The following is a 12,509-nucleotide window of genomic DNA, read 5'->3' on the forward strand; positions in this document are numbered from 1 at the left end:
CGCTGTTAGGATCCCCTGTCACTGCTAAGATCGCTGTTAGGATCCCCTGTCACTGCTAAGATCGCTGTTAGGATCCCCTGTCACTGCTAAGATCGGTGTGCATTTGGATAGCACGCACCACCAAAATGGGCTAGCGCTGGGCAGGAGAGATGAACTGTGGGTGATGGAGAGTGGGAACAAGTTGAGTTATGATTGACATTTTAACCACAGGTGATCCCTAAAGTAGGCAGTGGGACAGTAGGGCGTTTAGGTTGGGAGCAATTGGCTATATAGCTAGGCCAGCCTTCCATCACCCACAAAGCAGGGCAGCAAATGTAATTCAGGTCCCCTTCCTTCCCGTCTCTGCAGAACCACTGACAAGCTCAGCCTCCTCCCACCCCGGCATGAGCGAAAATGCACCTGCTCCCTTGGACATCGCCAGCGCCCCTGCACCCGCTAACGGCAGCACCTCCTCCGCCATCCCCCAGCCCGCCGCAGCCGTCTCCAAGCCCTGGCGCAGCAAGTCGCTCAGTGTGAAGCACAGCGCCACCTCAGCCATGCTCTCCATCAAGCCTCCAGGGCCCGAGGCCCCCAGGCCCACACCCGAAGCCATGAAGCCAGCACCCAACAATCAGAAGTCCATGCTGGAAAAGCTAAAACTTTTCAACAGTAAAGGGGGCTCCAAGGCAGGCGAGGGCCCAGGGTCCCGAGATGCGAGCTGTGAGCGGCTGGAGATCCTGCCCAGCTTCGAGGAGAACGAGGAGCTGGAGACCGCGGGCCGTGCTCTGTCCACCACGGGCCCTGCATCCAGCAGCCCCAAGATTGCACTCAAGGGCATCGCCCAGCGGACTTTCAGCCGGGCCCTGACCAACAAAAAGAGTTCCCCCAAAGGCAGTGAGAAAGAGAAGGAGAAACAGCAGCGGGAGAAAGAGAAAGAGAAAGAGAAAGGTAAGGACCTCACCAAGAGAGCTTCGGTGACCGAGAGACCGGACCTCAAGGAGGAGCCCAAGGAAGAAGCCAACAGCACGGCCGTGACTGAGATGCCAAAAAAGTCCTCCAAGATTGGCAGTTTCATCCCCAAAGGGGGGAAGCTGAGCAGTGCCAAGAAGGAGCCCACCGCCCCTCCCCACAGTGGAATACCAAAACCAGGGATGAAGAGCACGCCTGGGAAGTCCCCAAGTGCCCCCGTGCCTCCCAAGGACGGGGAGCGGAGCCGGAGTGGGAAACTGGGCTCGGGGGTCCCACCACAGAAGCCCCAGCTCGACGGTCGCCACTCCAGTTCCTCCTCCAGCCTGGCATCCTCTGAGGGAAAAGCCCCGGGCGGGACCACTCTGAACCATAGCATTAGCAGCCAGACCGTGAGTGGGTCCGTCGGGAGCACCCAGACCACGGGAAGCAATACTGTCAGTGTTCAGCTACCTCAGCCTCAGCAGCAATACACCCATCCCAACACTGCCACGGTCGCACCCTTCCTGTACAGGTAGGAGAGCCCCACCTCCTTCCTGGGCCCTGGGGAGACAGCTGTTGGAGTCTGGCCCTGGGAGGGGGGGATCCAGCCTGCCCTCTGGGAATACAGCGGTGCACAGCTAAGGTGCCAGGTGACTCGCTCCTCATCGAGGCATGCACAGTGTGCTTGGGCAGACAGCTCTGCGGCATGGTCAGAGTCACCGGGGGTAAGACATGAGCTGACCCCAGGCTGAGCAGGTGTTCACCAGCTTGTGGGTCCGGGGCATCCCAGAAGCAGCAGAAACATGAAGGCCTTCAGAACCCATGTTGCGTTGGGAAGATAAGCCTGTTGTCGTTTTGCTGTCCCTGTTCAACTCCCCCCATCTGTCTGATGCTGCATCCTTAGGACCCCAGAACCCCTGTGGAGCCAGGTGCTGCTTGCTTCCTGTGGCTCTGGTTGCTCAGCCCACACCATGTGCCTTTGCTGGGTGAGCGCACCTGGGTCCAGGTCTCCACGATGCGCACAGGGAGCGCTCGGGCAGGTGCAGGCTCCGGCACTGCCCCTGAGGGAGCCCGCAGCCTTTGCTCACGGTGCTCACATCAGTCCTGTGCGGCTGACGTCTAGCACATCTGGCCACGCTGCGTGGCTGGACCATAACTAATACCTGTCCACAGCAGAAAGGGACTAATGATCGAATGTCATGCTCTATGCATGTGTTTTGCACCTCTTGCCCTAAATGTACACACAACTGTACTCATACACTCCTGTGTACACACAGCGTGGATACACATAGTTATACACAAGTATGGACTCAAGTACACACTCCCATACTGAATGCAAAAGCATAGGAGACACATGCATTTACACACCTGCTCAGGATATACACTCACACACACTGTCAGCTTCTTGTGTGTAGATGGTTCCCAAAAACCAAATAGCCCTCCTGAGTTGTGTTCTAGTGAGCTCCATTCCGCTGCCCGCCAGTAGCGCATTCAGGGTAAAGCCAGCCAGTGACCAGCCAGTGAAGGAATTTCAGACTCCACCTGGCTCCTCCTTCATTTTCTTCGGTCGTCCTCTTCAGTGAGGGCCTTCTGGCTCTTTTTAATTGCGAGATGGTCATCGTTTTATTAAATCAAGTCATCAGCTCAGCTAACAGTGCCAGACCAGTGCCAAGGCGTAGACAATGGCTCGGCTTGTGCCTATGCACGACTTTTAATACAAATGTTCTCTGAAGCGTGGAAGCCACCGAATTGCTTCCCATGAAATTTTTACAATTCCAGGAGCATTAGTAATGCATATTCAAACTGCCATTCACAGACCTAAGATTTGCCTTTTTGAAATGAAAATACATGGCAGCCTTTGATCACCAACAGCCCCTCCCATTCCCTTTCTATTTTGATTGTAATCACATGAAAGATGGTAAACCGCTTCACGTCCTCATTATTGCTCTTTCAAGCTTTTCTGTGGGAGGAAACACTTGTGATAAAACCAAGTGCCTGTGAAACAGGAGGAAGGGGGGAACTTCCGGGATGGACACCTGCCGGCTTCCTTTACATGTCCACGCTCACCCCTAGTGATGTCCTTGCCAGCTGAGCCAGGGGAGAGAGGCTAGGAAGAGTGCTTGGGCGGGAGCCCGCACATGGGGCCCTGTCCCTTATCAGAGCGGGATGTCCACTGTGGTCTCAGCCCTGGCTGCATTAAGAGCTGTGTTGTGTGCGCCTGCGTGTGCCCGAAGACCGAGCTAACTGCTCTCCATGTCTTACCGCACAGAACTCCCCCCTCCCCCGCTCCATGAGCTAGCTTACTTTTAAAATCTCTTATTTTACAGGTGTGCAAACTGAAGCTTAAGCTAATTAAATCACTTGCTTCCAGCCAAGCAGCTATAATAGAAGAGCTCATGTTTAACCGGAATCTGTCCAACTGGAGGCACCGGGCTCTGAGTCACCATGTTGTCCTGACTCTAAATCACCTTGTCTCTCTGAGCCCCATTGTCTTCCAGAGAGATTAGAGTGGCTTAGAGGATTTTAAAAGAGACTTACACTTCCTCTCTAAAATTTGCTCTCTCGTATTTATGGCTCCCTGTATAACGTCCAGGGCTTCCCCCGAGAACCCCTCTGTGTTAAAATGTACCAGAGAAAGAGAAGGTCACTTCTAAAAGCCACTTGAGATCAATTATATTTATCAACTCAGAAGGAATGACAGACACATCTACCACTTGACAGCAAGCTTTTGATTTCTGTCCCTGGAGGGAAGTTGCTCTTATTATTTCGGATTTATTATGCAGATGAGGGCTGGAGGGCTTCAAGAGGTCACATGACTTCATGTGCGTGGCTACTGAGTTATGGACCTTGGACCTGAAGCTACATGTCCACACCCCGAGTCTAATGTCCTTCCCGGTACCTGGCATCTTTCTAGACTTAGACATTTTCCATTTATCTTCTCGAACACCTGCTCAGTACGAAGCTCGAACTGACCTTCGCCTCCAGAGAGCTCTCGACCGAGCTGAGGAAAGAGGCATCAGTCGGATTACACTGTAATCAGTAGGCACCAGGAGAAAAAAGAGAGTGCAGTAGAAACATGAAGAGGTGACGGCCAGTGGTCAGGGGGGTCAGGCCCGGACACCGTGGAGGACAGCCCAGGGCCGGCTGGGCAGTGAAAGAGGGAGCAGCCACGCTTGTCACCAGCAGGTGGCGACCTACCAGAGGAGAGCTAGGTCTCTTCAGGCTCCCTTCTTTTAGGCAGGACTTCTGATAATTCTCCAATTTTTACTTGGTAAATAGCCCAAATTTTTAAGTCACGAGCCAAGTTTGAAACTTTAAAATACTGTGCAGACCAAGAAGAATACATCTGTGGGCTCCTCCCTATACCTGGATGCCGCTAGCAAGCTCTGGGCTAGAAGCGGTATACCTTTTCTGAGCCCTTAGGCCAGCTTGGAGTCCGACCGTGGAGTGGAGAGGGAAGGTGGAGATATGAGAATCCTTTAAACATACCGATTACAGAAACTGGGAAGCAATGGCCTCAGAAGGAGAGCAAAGGAGGGGAAAGTCAGCGGATGGCTTGGAGTTTATCAGTACAACCCCATGGCCTATCCACGTGCTTGTCAGACACTTTCTTCGGGGTTAGGGGTGTTTGAGCACAGGTTCAGCATACATGAGGCCCTGGGTTCATTCCCCAGTACTGAAAAAATAAAATTCACCTTCTTCCTAGATAGTGAAACGTCACTGGATCAGTCTGGGTGCTCGTGCAGCAGTAACGCTACGTGCAAGCTATGCATCTGAGCATAATTATATCTTGCATGCGATGCCCAAGTAGCTGGGGCAAGAAAACATCACAAGAAGCCGTTGCCTGAATTTGCTTGACAAAGAAGGGCATAGGGAAGGTTTGGGAAAGTACAGGTTTCAGTCAAGTGTTGAAATAACGATCAGTGAGATCTTTCATGTCAGAGGATCTGGGTTCTGAATCAGAGAGCAGGAGGGCAAACACAGCTGCTTGGCACCCAGTCCCGACTGGGTTTACAGTCACCTTGCAGGGAGGCCCCGTCAGGAGGACTGCGGGGGCGGGGGCTGGCGATGGAGTCATCTTCATGCTTGACTTGCCAGCAATGCTGGTTGCTTAAGAGTTGCTCTTTGGCACAAGCTAAATTATCCACGGCACCCAGTACCCTGCAGCATGGTCTGCTGAGAAGCAGCTCCCCGGAGGGACTCAGAAAAGCGTTCGCCAGTGAGGGATCGAAGAGCCTCCTTCACTTGGGCGAAGAATATTTCATCTTTTCCAGTTCGGTGGCTCTCTCTGTTCTTGGGACCTTGCTCCCCCTGTGGCTGATGAATTATTAAGCATCAGTCTCCAAAGCTTCTCGCGGAAGGAGGATGGTGAGCGCTGTGGTCAGGCCACAGCGGTCCAGATGTGGTGGCAGCCTCTCGTGACGAGTGTATGTGTGCTTTGGTTTGTGTGCAAAGGTCCCAGACGGACACCGAGGGGAATGTCACTGCCGAGTCCGGCCCCGCAGGTGTGAGCGTGGAGCCCGCCCACTACAACAAGAGCGGACAGCCTGCCCTGGAGGAGCGCACGGGTGAGTGTGGGGCCCTGGGGATTCCGCCTGTGGGTGACGAGACCTCCCAAGCAGCCCGGCTGCTGCAATGATTCCTGAGCCAGACACACATAGGTCTTCCTTTCCTAGGTGTCTCTGCGACTCTGCGCCTCGCTTCCCTGCACTTCCCCCCCGACCCCCGCCCGCCTTCCTGGCTCTTCCTCAGGATCACAGATGTGTCTCTAGCCTGTTGGCAAGTTGGATGTTTAAGAGAGATTCAATTTCACTCATTTCTGGACCCTGGGCCTTTGAATCTTCATGTCCATGCTTCAGCTAGCACTGCTTTTCACCAAGATTTGGACCTCTAAAATACTGGATTATTTTTCCCATTCCTTATAGAAGCACAGATTTAAAATGTATTTGTAGCATTTTCTGTTCATTGGAAAGAAGATTGCAGCATGCTTCTTCTACTAAAACCAAAATGACAAAAAAACCCTACATTTTATTTAACTATAACCAGAACAGTGGTGATTATAGGACTATGATCCTGTATAAAAATGTAAAATCCCTGCCTGGAGTGGTGCCACATCCCTATAGCCTCGGCACTCTGGGAGGATGAGGCAGGAGGGTCACAAATGCAAGCCTAGGTTCGACAACTTAGTGATTTAGTAAGACCCTGTCCCAAAATTTTTAAAAAATAAAAATGAAAAAGGCTGGGGGTATAGCTCAATGGGGAGGTGCTGGGTTCAGTCCCTTTGTGGGTTCAATTCCCTTGTGCCAAAACATCAGATCCGACTGTCATATTGCTAATTCCACAGATTGTTTGGTGTTATACTGAAACATTCTCAAAGGAGAAACATCAGACCTGAAATAGAATGTGTGTGTGTGTGTGTGTGCGCGCGCGCGCGCCTGCGCTCACACACATGCACTGCATTAAAACCAGGCCCTCCTCCATGCTAGGCCCACGCTCTACAACTGAGCGACATCTCCAGCCTGCACTTTACAGTTCCTCAAGGGTGATCCCTGCCCTGCCTCCTTCCCCACCCGGGCTGTGGGCCCTGTCCTCTGAGAGCTTCCAATCAGCGAAGCAAGCGGTAAACCACATCGTTAGCAGGAGCCCTGTCACGCCTCTCCTATCTTACCACTTCCAGAGTTCGGGTAAAAACTAAAGCCACGTTTAAGGTTCATTTATTACACTAAATGCCCATGACCACACCATTTTAATAGCCACGCTGAAGCTGTGCAATTGGTCAACACCCATGTGATTGACTTCCCCGTAGCACCATGAATATTCATTTGAGAGGGTCTGGGGCGATCTAACTACTTCCTTCTGGCTTCCTTGGCTGGGCACTGTGATGATGCTGAGATCACTCAAGTCATTTGTAAGTGATCCATCTCAGAATGGTTCAGGGCCCCACAGTTGAGGTTGGTTTTGCGTTGCCTTCTTTTCTCAGTTGGAGCGCCCTTGCATATGGATGTTTGGCTAGCATAGGAAGAGGACCAGCTAGGAGGAGGAGAGTACAGAACTCAGATCACTGCTAGGGTCTCCGCTCACATTCCAGGTCGTGCTCTCCATGAGCACATCAAGAACACCAGGAAGGAACCCATCATGTGTCCCCTGGAGCGGCGTGGGTGCCTCTGGGCCACTGAGTCTCAGCAGAGCCCACAACTGAAGAGCAAAACCAGCATCTGGAGAACATTCCAGATAGCGCATAGATTCAGGGCGAGGGCTGCAGCCTGCCATCTTGCACCAATTTCTTCTTTTCTTCCTGTGTCACCTGTTTCTGGGACTGTACTGCCAAGTCGGTTGCCAGGTTTTCTTTGAGCAACAGGCTCTAAGCCGGGTGTGCCTGGTCATGTGCTCCTTGGTGCTGTGGCTAGTGAGAATCCCTTAAGTCAGGGTGACTCACCTTTCCACTCAAGCAGGAAAGAAGGTATATATGACTTGACTGTGGATTTTTTTATAAGGACACTGGATAGCACAAGATTAAATACCCACAGCCCTTCCTTGAAAATGAGAGCAAGTGCTGGTATATTTAGAAGCTCAGTTCTTCCCCCCGTTGCTGCAAACGGGTGGGCTTTCACAGCATGTATGGTCATGCGGTGGAGTTGCGAAGTGATCTCAGTTATAGTGTTAGAAGGAACCACTGGCACCTGATTGCCATCCAGTCCACACATCCTTTGTCTAACCTTTCAGTGTATATCTTTCAGCCTTTACTTGTGTGTTTCTTGTGACAAAAGTTATTCCTTTCTAAGGCAGCCCATCCATTTTTTGATTGTTGTCGTTGGCTTTAACAAATAATGGAGCTCTTTATTTTATTTTATTTTTTTTTTGGTTTTTCTCTGGTACCGGCAACCGAACTCACGACCTTGCGCTTGCCAGGCAGGCGCTGTTGCTGCTGAGCTAAATCCCCAGCCCCTGGAGCTCTTTATTCTTATATTTCCAGTCACTGAATCTTATTCAGCCTGCTGCAGTCCACAGACAAGTTCTGCCCTTTTCCATGTAATAGCATGTCCTTCAAGCGTTCCTCTTCAAGTAAACATCCTGGGTCCCTACTGTATTCCCTTTGGAATACAGTGATGCCCTCTAAGCTTGGTCAAAGTGTGTGAGAATGCAGTGCTTTCTTGGTCACAGCCAGTGGCCATGAGGGAGGCCTTTCCTTGGCAAATTCAGGATTGCTGCAGGTAGACTGGGCCTAGCTTACTCACTTTTTAAAGATCTCTGAAGGAGTTGAAAAAGCCTTCCTATATCACCAGGAGCTTGGCCATGATGCTATTTTACTCACTGTTACTTTTTCTCATTGTGGAGATGAATTATCCAACACTCCAACTTAAAGGAGGAAAAGTTTATTTGGCTTATAGTTTGTAGAGGTTCAGTCCATAGTTAGCTGGCTCCAAGGCAGATTGGCATGGCAGAGGGGTATCACGGAAGAGAAACAGCCCACGACAAAGCAGCAAGCAGCGAGCAACAAAAAAGCAAGTGGCAAGCCACTTTCTCTCCTTGTACTTTATCCAAGCTACCTCCTCTTAGGGTAGGTAGCACTCACACCCTTAACCCCAACATTGCATTCTTGATCCCAGCATCACACACCTTAGATTCAGCTGCCACCAAAAAGCCCCACTTGTGACTGCATGAGGCTTTTGGGAGACATCTCAATGCAAGCTGTAATTCTCAGGCTTAGGGTTAGTGGGAATCTTAACTTTCAGCCTTGTCTGAGGGGGCATAGTTGGCTGTGGAGGATGTGGGCTCCCCAGTACATCAGGTGGACCCTGCTTGCATTTCTGCATCACCAAGAGGATCTACACTAATGTGGGGCTGTGAAGGGAAGAAACATTTCCTGGCGGGACCCCAAGGGAGAAACAGAACACACACATCGAGCTTTCTCTTGGTGCAAAGCATTGCATCTGAGTCTCACATGAACTCTCCTGGGGGAATGTTTTATTCCACTTTACAGATGAAATTGGTTTGTTTGGGTTTTTTTGTTTTTGTTTTTTTTCCAGTACTGGGAATCGAACTCATGACGTTGCATTTGCCAGGCAGGTGCTGTGCCACTGAGCTAAATCCCAAGCCCCATACAGATGAAATTGGGACAGTAATCCTCCTCCAAAGTCAAGAGGCTGATAAGTGTCAATGCCACAATTCACATCTCCATGGGAGTGCACAGCCTGCAGCTTTCCTTCAAGCCCCACATTGACCAAACCTGTGCTAAGCAATACGTATCTCATGGCTTTGTGTGGGAGTTACCAAAAGTAAAGCTGAGACACTGCCCTCCACACTCAAAAGTCTTTGTATTTCTTTTGTGTTGTTGTCATTGTTTTGCAGTGTTCACTGCGGAACCCTAGGACCTCACACATGCAGAGCATAGACTCTAATCACTAGTTACATCCTCAGCCCAGATCTTTGAATTTCTGAGGAGAATTAAGTCAGGCAAATACATCATTAGTCATGACATGGAGAAGTAAATATACTTTTGCATGTGATTAATGGTGGTAATTTGAAAACCAGTGTCTATCCTTAGCTTCCTAATAAATGTCCACTGCGGTGTCTAGAGTTGTCTAAGGATCCGGACCTTTTCAGCTGATAAAATATAGCCAAGCTAGTGGTAAAAGATATTTCACTGATGGCTCAAAAGGTAGGTGTCAGTGACATTCCTGCGAAGCCGTTAGGGGAAGGTAAAATAGACTTTCATCACTGCTTTCCTTACAAAACGGTGTGCATCTGTGTAGGGTACATACTTGGGTAGGAGATGCAGTTTGAGCACTGTTCAGCTGAAAATGCCTCCCCAGTTGCTCTGGATTAAAAGGGGGTAGAAAATGGAAAACAGTTGTACTTTCAAGATTTGAGAGTTTGCCACGGTAAATGTCCTCCGTGAAAACCGAGCGGCTGTCACTCATGCTGCCCGCCAGACCCCAGGCACTGCTGTGCTGAGCACAAGTTGTTACCATCCCGGAAGAGAAGTTTCATTCTCTGACAGCTCTCGGACGCCCATGGTAGCTGTTGGAAGTTACACTTGGTGTCTCCTCTGCAGCCCACTGTCCACGGCCCTGGCATGGTATGTTCTATAAGGAGATTTCTTTACAAATTGTTGCTCAGCACTTGAAAAGTCATGAGCTTTTAAAAAACCCCTGATTGTGGTTCCTCAGTCTGTTCAGCTCTCCCTGAAATTACTCTGAGGAGGGGAAGCTTTGATTCCTTTAATCATTATTATGGTGATTTCCCTTCTCCCATTCCCTTGTGAGGCCAAATGGAGCAGAGTCACCAAAACCCCCGAAGCAAGACTGTGCAGAGACACTTGGGGCTCGTGCTAGTGGGTGGCACATTTCTCACGGTGCATTAGCACCAGCTCCAGCTCTGCTCGCCTGAGTGTCTCGTGGAAAGTCTTGCCCACAGAATGGAAGGCCGCGGTCCTGGCAGAGAGAAGACCTGCTGTTTCCCCATTTGCTCCTTGCTCTCCTGCACTGAGGCTGTGTGCTGAGTACCTGCAGGGGGCACGACATAGAGGGCCTCTCGGGTCTCAGGCTCTTGGGTCCCTGCTCCTGTTCTTTGAGCTCGGTGCTGTTACTGTGGTTATTTTAGGAATGTGGAATCAGAAGCACCAAGAAGACCAGCACCTTCCCCGCAGCTAACCACACAGTCCAGGGAGAGCTCGAATTTGAGACGATATAATTGGTCTGACAAGGAGCATGCAGACCTCCCTCTGTGGAATGATGAGTGGCTAACAAGTGCAGGTCTAAGGACCAGGGATGTAGCTCAGAGGCACAGCGCCTGCCTGGCAAGCACAAGGTCCTGAGTTCAATTCCCACTACTAAAAAAAACCAACTGCAGGTCTTTTAACCACCACAAACTCTTTTTGTAAATTAGGGTCCATCACCAATAGGTGAGAAAACCTTTCTGCCTGGGGAAGAAAAAAGCCTGCAAAGCGGGCAGACCTAACCGGTGCTGGTCTTCAGTGGAGAAAGTAGGAAAGTCTGTTTGCATCTCAGCCTAGGTACTTTGCTAGAGTTCAGCCCCTCGGGAGGGACCTGGAGGAAGAGCCCCTTGGATTTAATCCCTCCCTTCCTTTTAGGCATCCCTTCGGCCATTCACTGATTCTCAAATCCTCGCGAAGCATCCACAGCGAGCCAGAAACTCAACCTGGTGGAGGTCATGGTCATGATTCCTTGTTGCTTCCTGTTGCTCACAGCCTGTCATGGGGTTAAAGTAGCCTTTGCTCTCTTGTTTCCAGGGGAAGACCCCGAGGCCCGGCGGCTGCGGACAGTGAAGAACATTGCCGATCTGCGGCAGAATTTGGAGGAGACCATGTCCAGTTTACGGGGAACTCAGGTTACACACAGGTATCTGCCGCGGAATTGCTCTGCTGAGCTAGCTGGGAACTTGATTTTCACTGCTGCTCCCGTGTTTGTTCATGCTGCCCGTACAGTGAGTTGGTGAATAACAGAATAAATAAACTTGCTCCCCAAATGTGCTCGAATTCACAGGCATGCCAGCAAACACATAAGATAGAAGCATGGTGAACAAATATCAGCGTGGAGAGATTTCTACCCAAAGCCAAAGGTTGCTGAACTCCTTCCACAGAGGATACTGTGCAACAGCTCCATTTAAATTTCACTTCGCTTGCATTTTGCAAAATTGTGTTGTGCTAGTGAAAAGAGGAGGTGAACTGTGTTTGACCCATGTGATAAATCGAATAACTTGAATTCCTACCCAGTCTTCTGATACCCAACACCCCGTAATATCGTTAGTCACGCACGGGAATAAAACACGTCAGGCAATGTTTATGAAAAACCTACGATTATGTTGAAACTATGGTTTAGTTGCATGGGATCTAGGGTTACATCAGAATATTCATCAGGTTGTTTTCATTGTTCGACAAGAAGGTGAAGAGGATGCAGTCCTGGGTTGTCCTTTGTGATTCTGGCAGGATGGGGTTTAACAGTTTGTGCTTGGCTTTGGAAATCAAAGAGGGGCAATAGTTACCCTGCTGAACTCCCAAGTGGTCTCCATCACCTCTTCGATTCCAGTTTCCTTGATAAATCAGTACAAGGAGGAGATCGGGCCCCCCAGTGCCAGCAGCTTGGCAGATCTGGCTAAAGCACTGCGGTTCTGTCCTCAGCTGGACCGAGCGGCTCAACACGAAGAAAGTGAGGCCACTTCCAGGATTGAGTAGAGGGGAGGAAAAACAGCTCGAGGCATCAGAATGGCTCTTCCAGAGGAAAGTGAACTCAGGGGCTTTGGGGTGGGGCTCTGCTTAGTCGAGGTATTTGAAAAAGCTGGAGCGGTAGGATGCGGGGCCCTGTGGTTGCCCTATTAGGTATGAAGCATCCTTCTTCGCACCATAAGCACCAAAGCTGACTTCATGTCAGTACATCATTTCTTGATGGGTTTCTTGGCTTACACTAATTATGACAGGAGAAAAAACGTTGGTGTTTTTCCCACAGGGCGGGATGTCTGTCTGCTCAGTCAGGAGCACCTTGTGATGTTCTGAGTAGATAGAGATGTCCAGCCACACCCTGCACAGAGACTGCAGGGCCCCGGAGATGATGGGATGGGAGAAT

General features: G+C 50.4%; 1 protein-coding gene across 5 annotated transcripts in view; it reads left to right on the top strand.

Annotated features, from left to right (window-relative positions):
* The window catches only part of Nav2 (neuron navigator 2), a 382,236-nt gene that overhangs the window by 206,104 nt on the left and 163,623 nt on the right, over positions 1–12,509 (top strand). For all 5 annotated transcript variants that reach the window (XM_013502962.1, XM_005401717.2, XM_005401718.2 and 2 more), the window contains 3 exons: positions 349–1,459; positions 5,383–5,495; positions 11,180–11,288. In XM_013502962.1, the coding sequence (XP_013358416.1) occupies positions 349–1,459; positions 5,383–5,495; positions 11,180–11,288 (1,333 nt within the window). The remainder of the gene's footprint in view (positions 1–348; positions 1,460–5,382; positions 5,496–11,179; positions 11,289–12,509) is intronic.

Source organism: Chinchilla lanigera, unplaced genomic scaffold (assembly GCF_000276665.1).
Source record: "Chinchilla lanigera isolate Chin_1 unplaced genomic scaffold, ChiLan1.0 scaffold00075, whole genome shotgun sequence".
Classification (NCBI taxonomy): domain Eukaryota; kingdom Metazoa; phylum Chordata; class Mammalia; order Rodentia; family Chinchillidae; genus Chinchilla; species Chinchilla lanigera.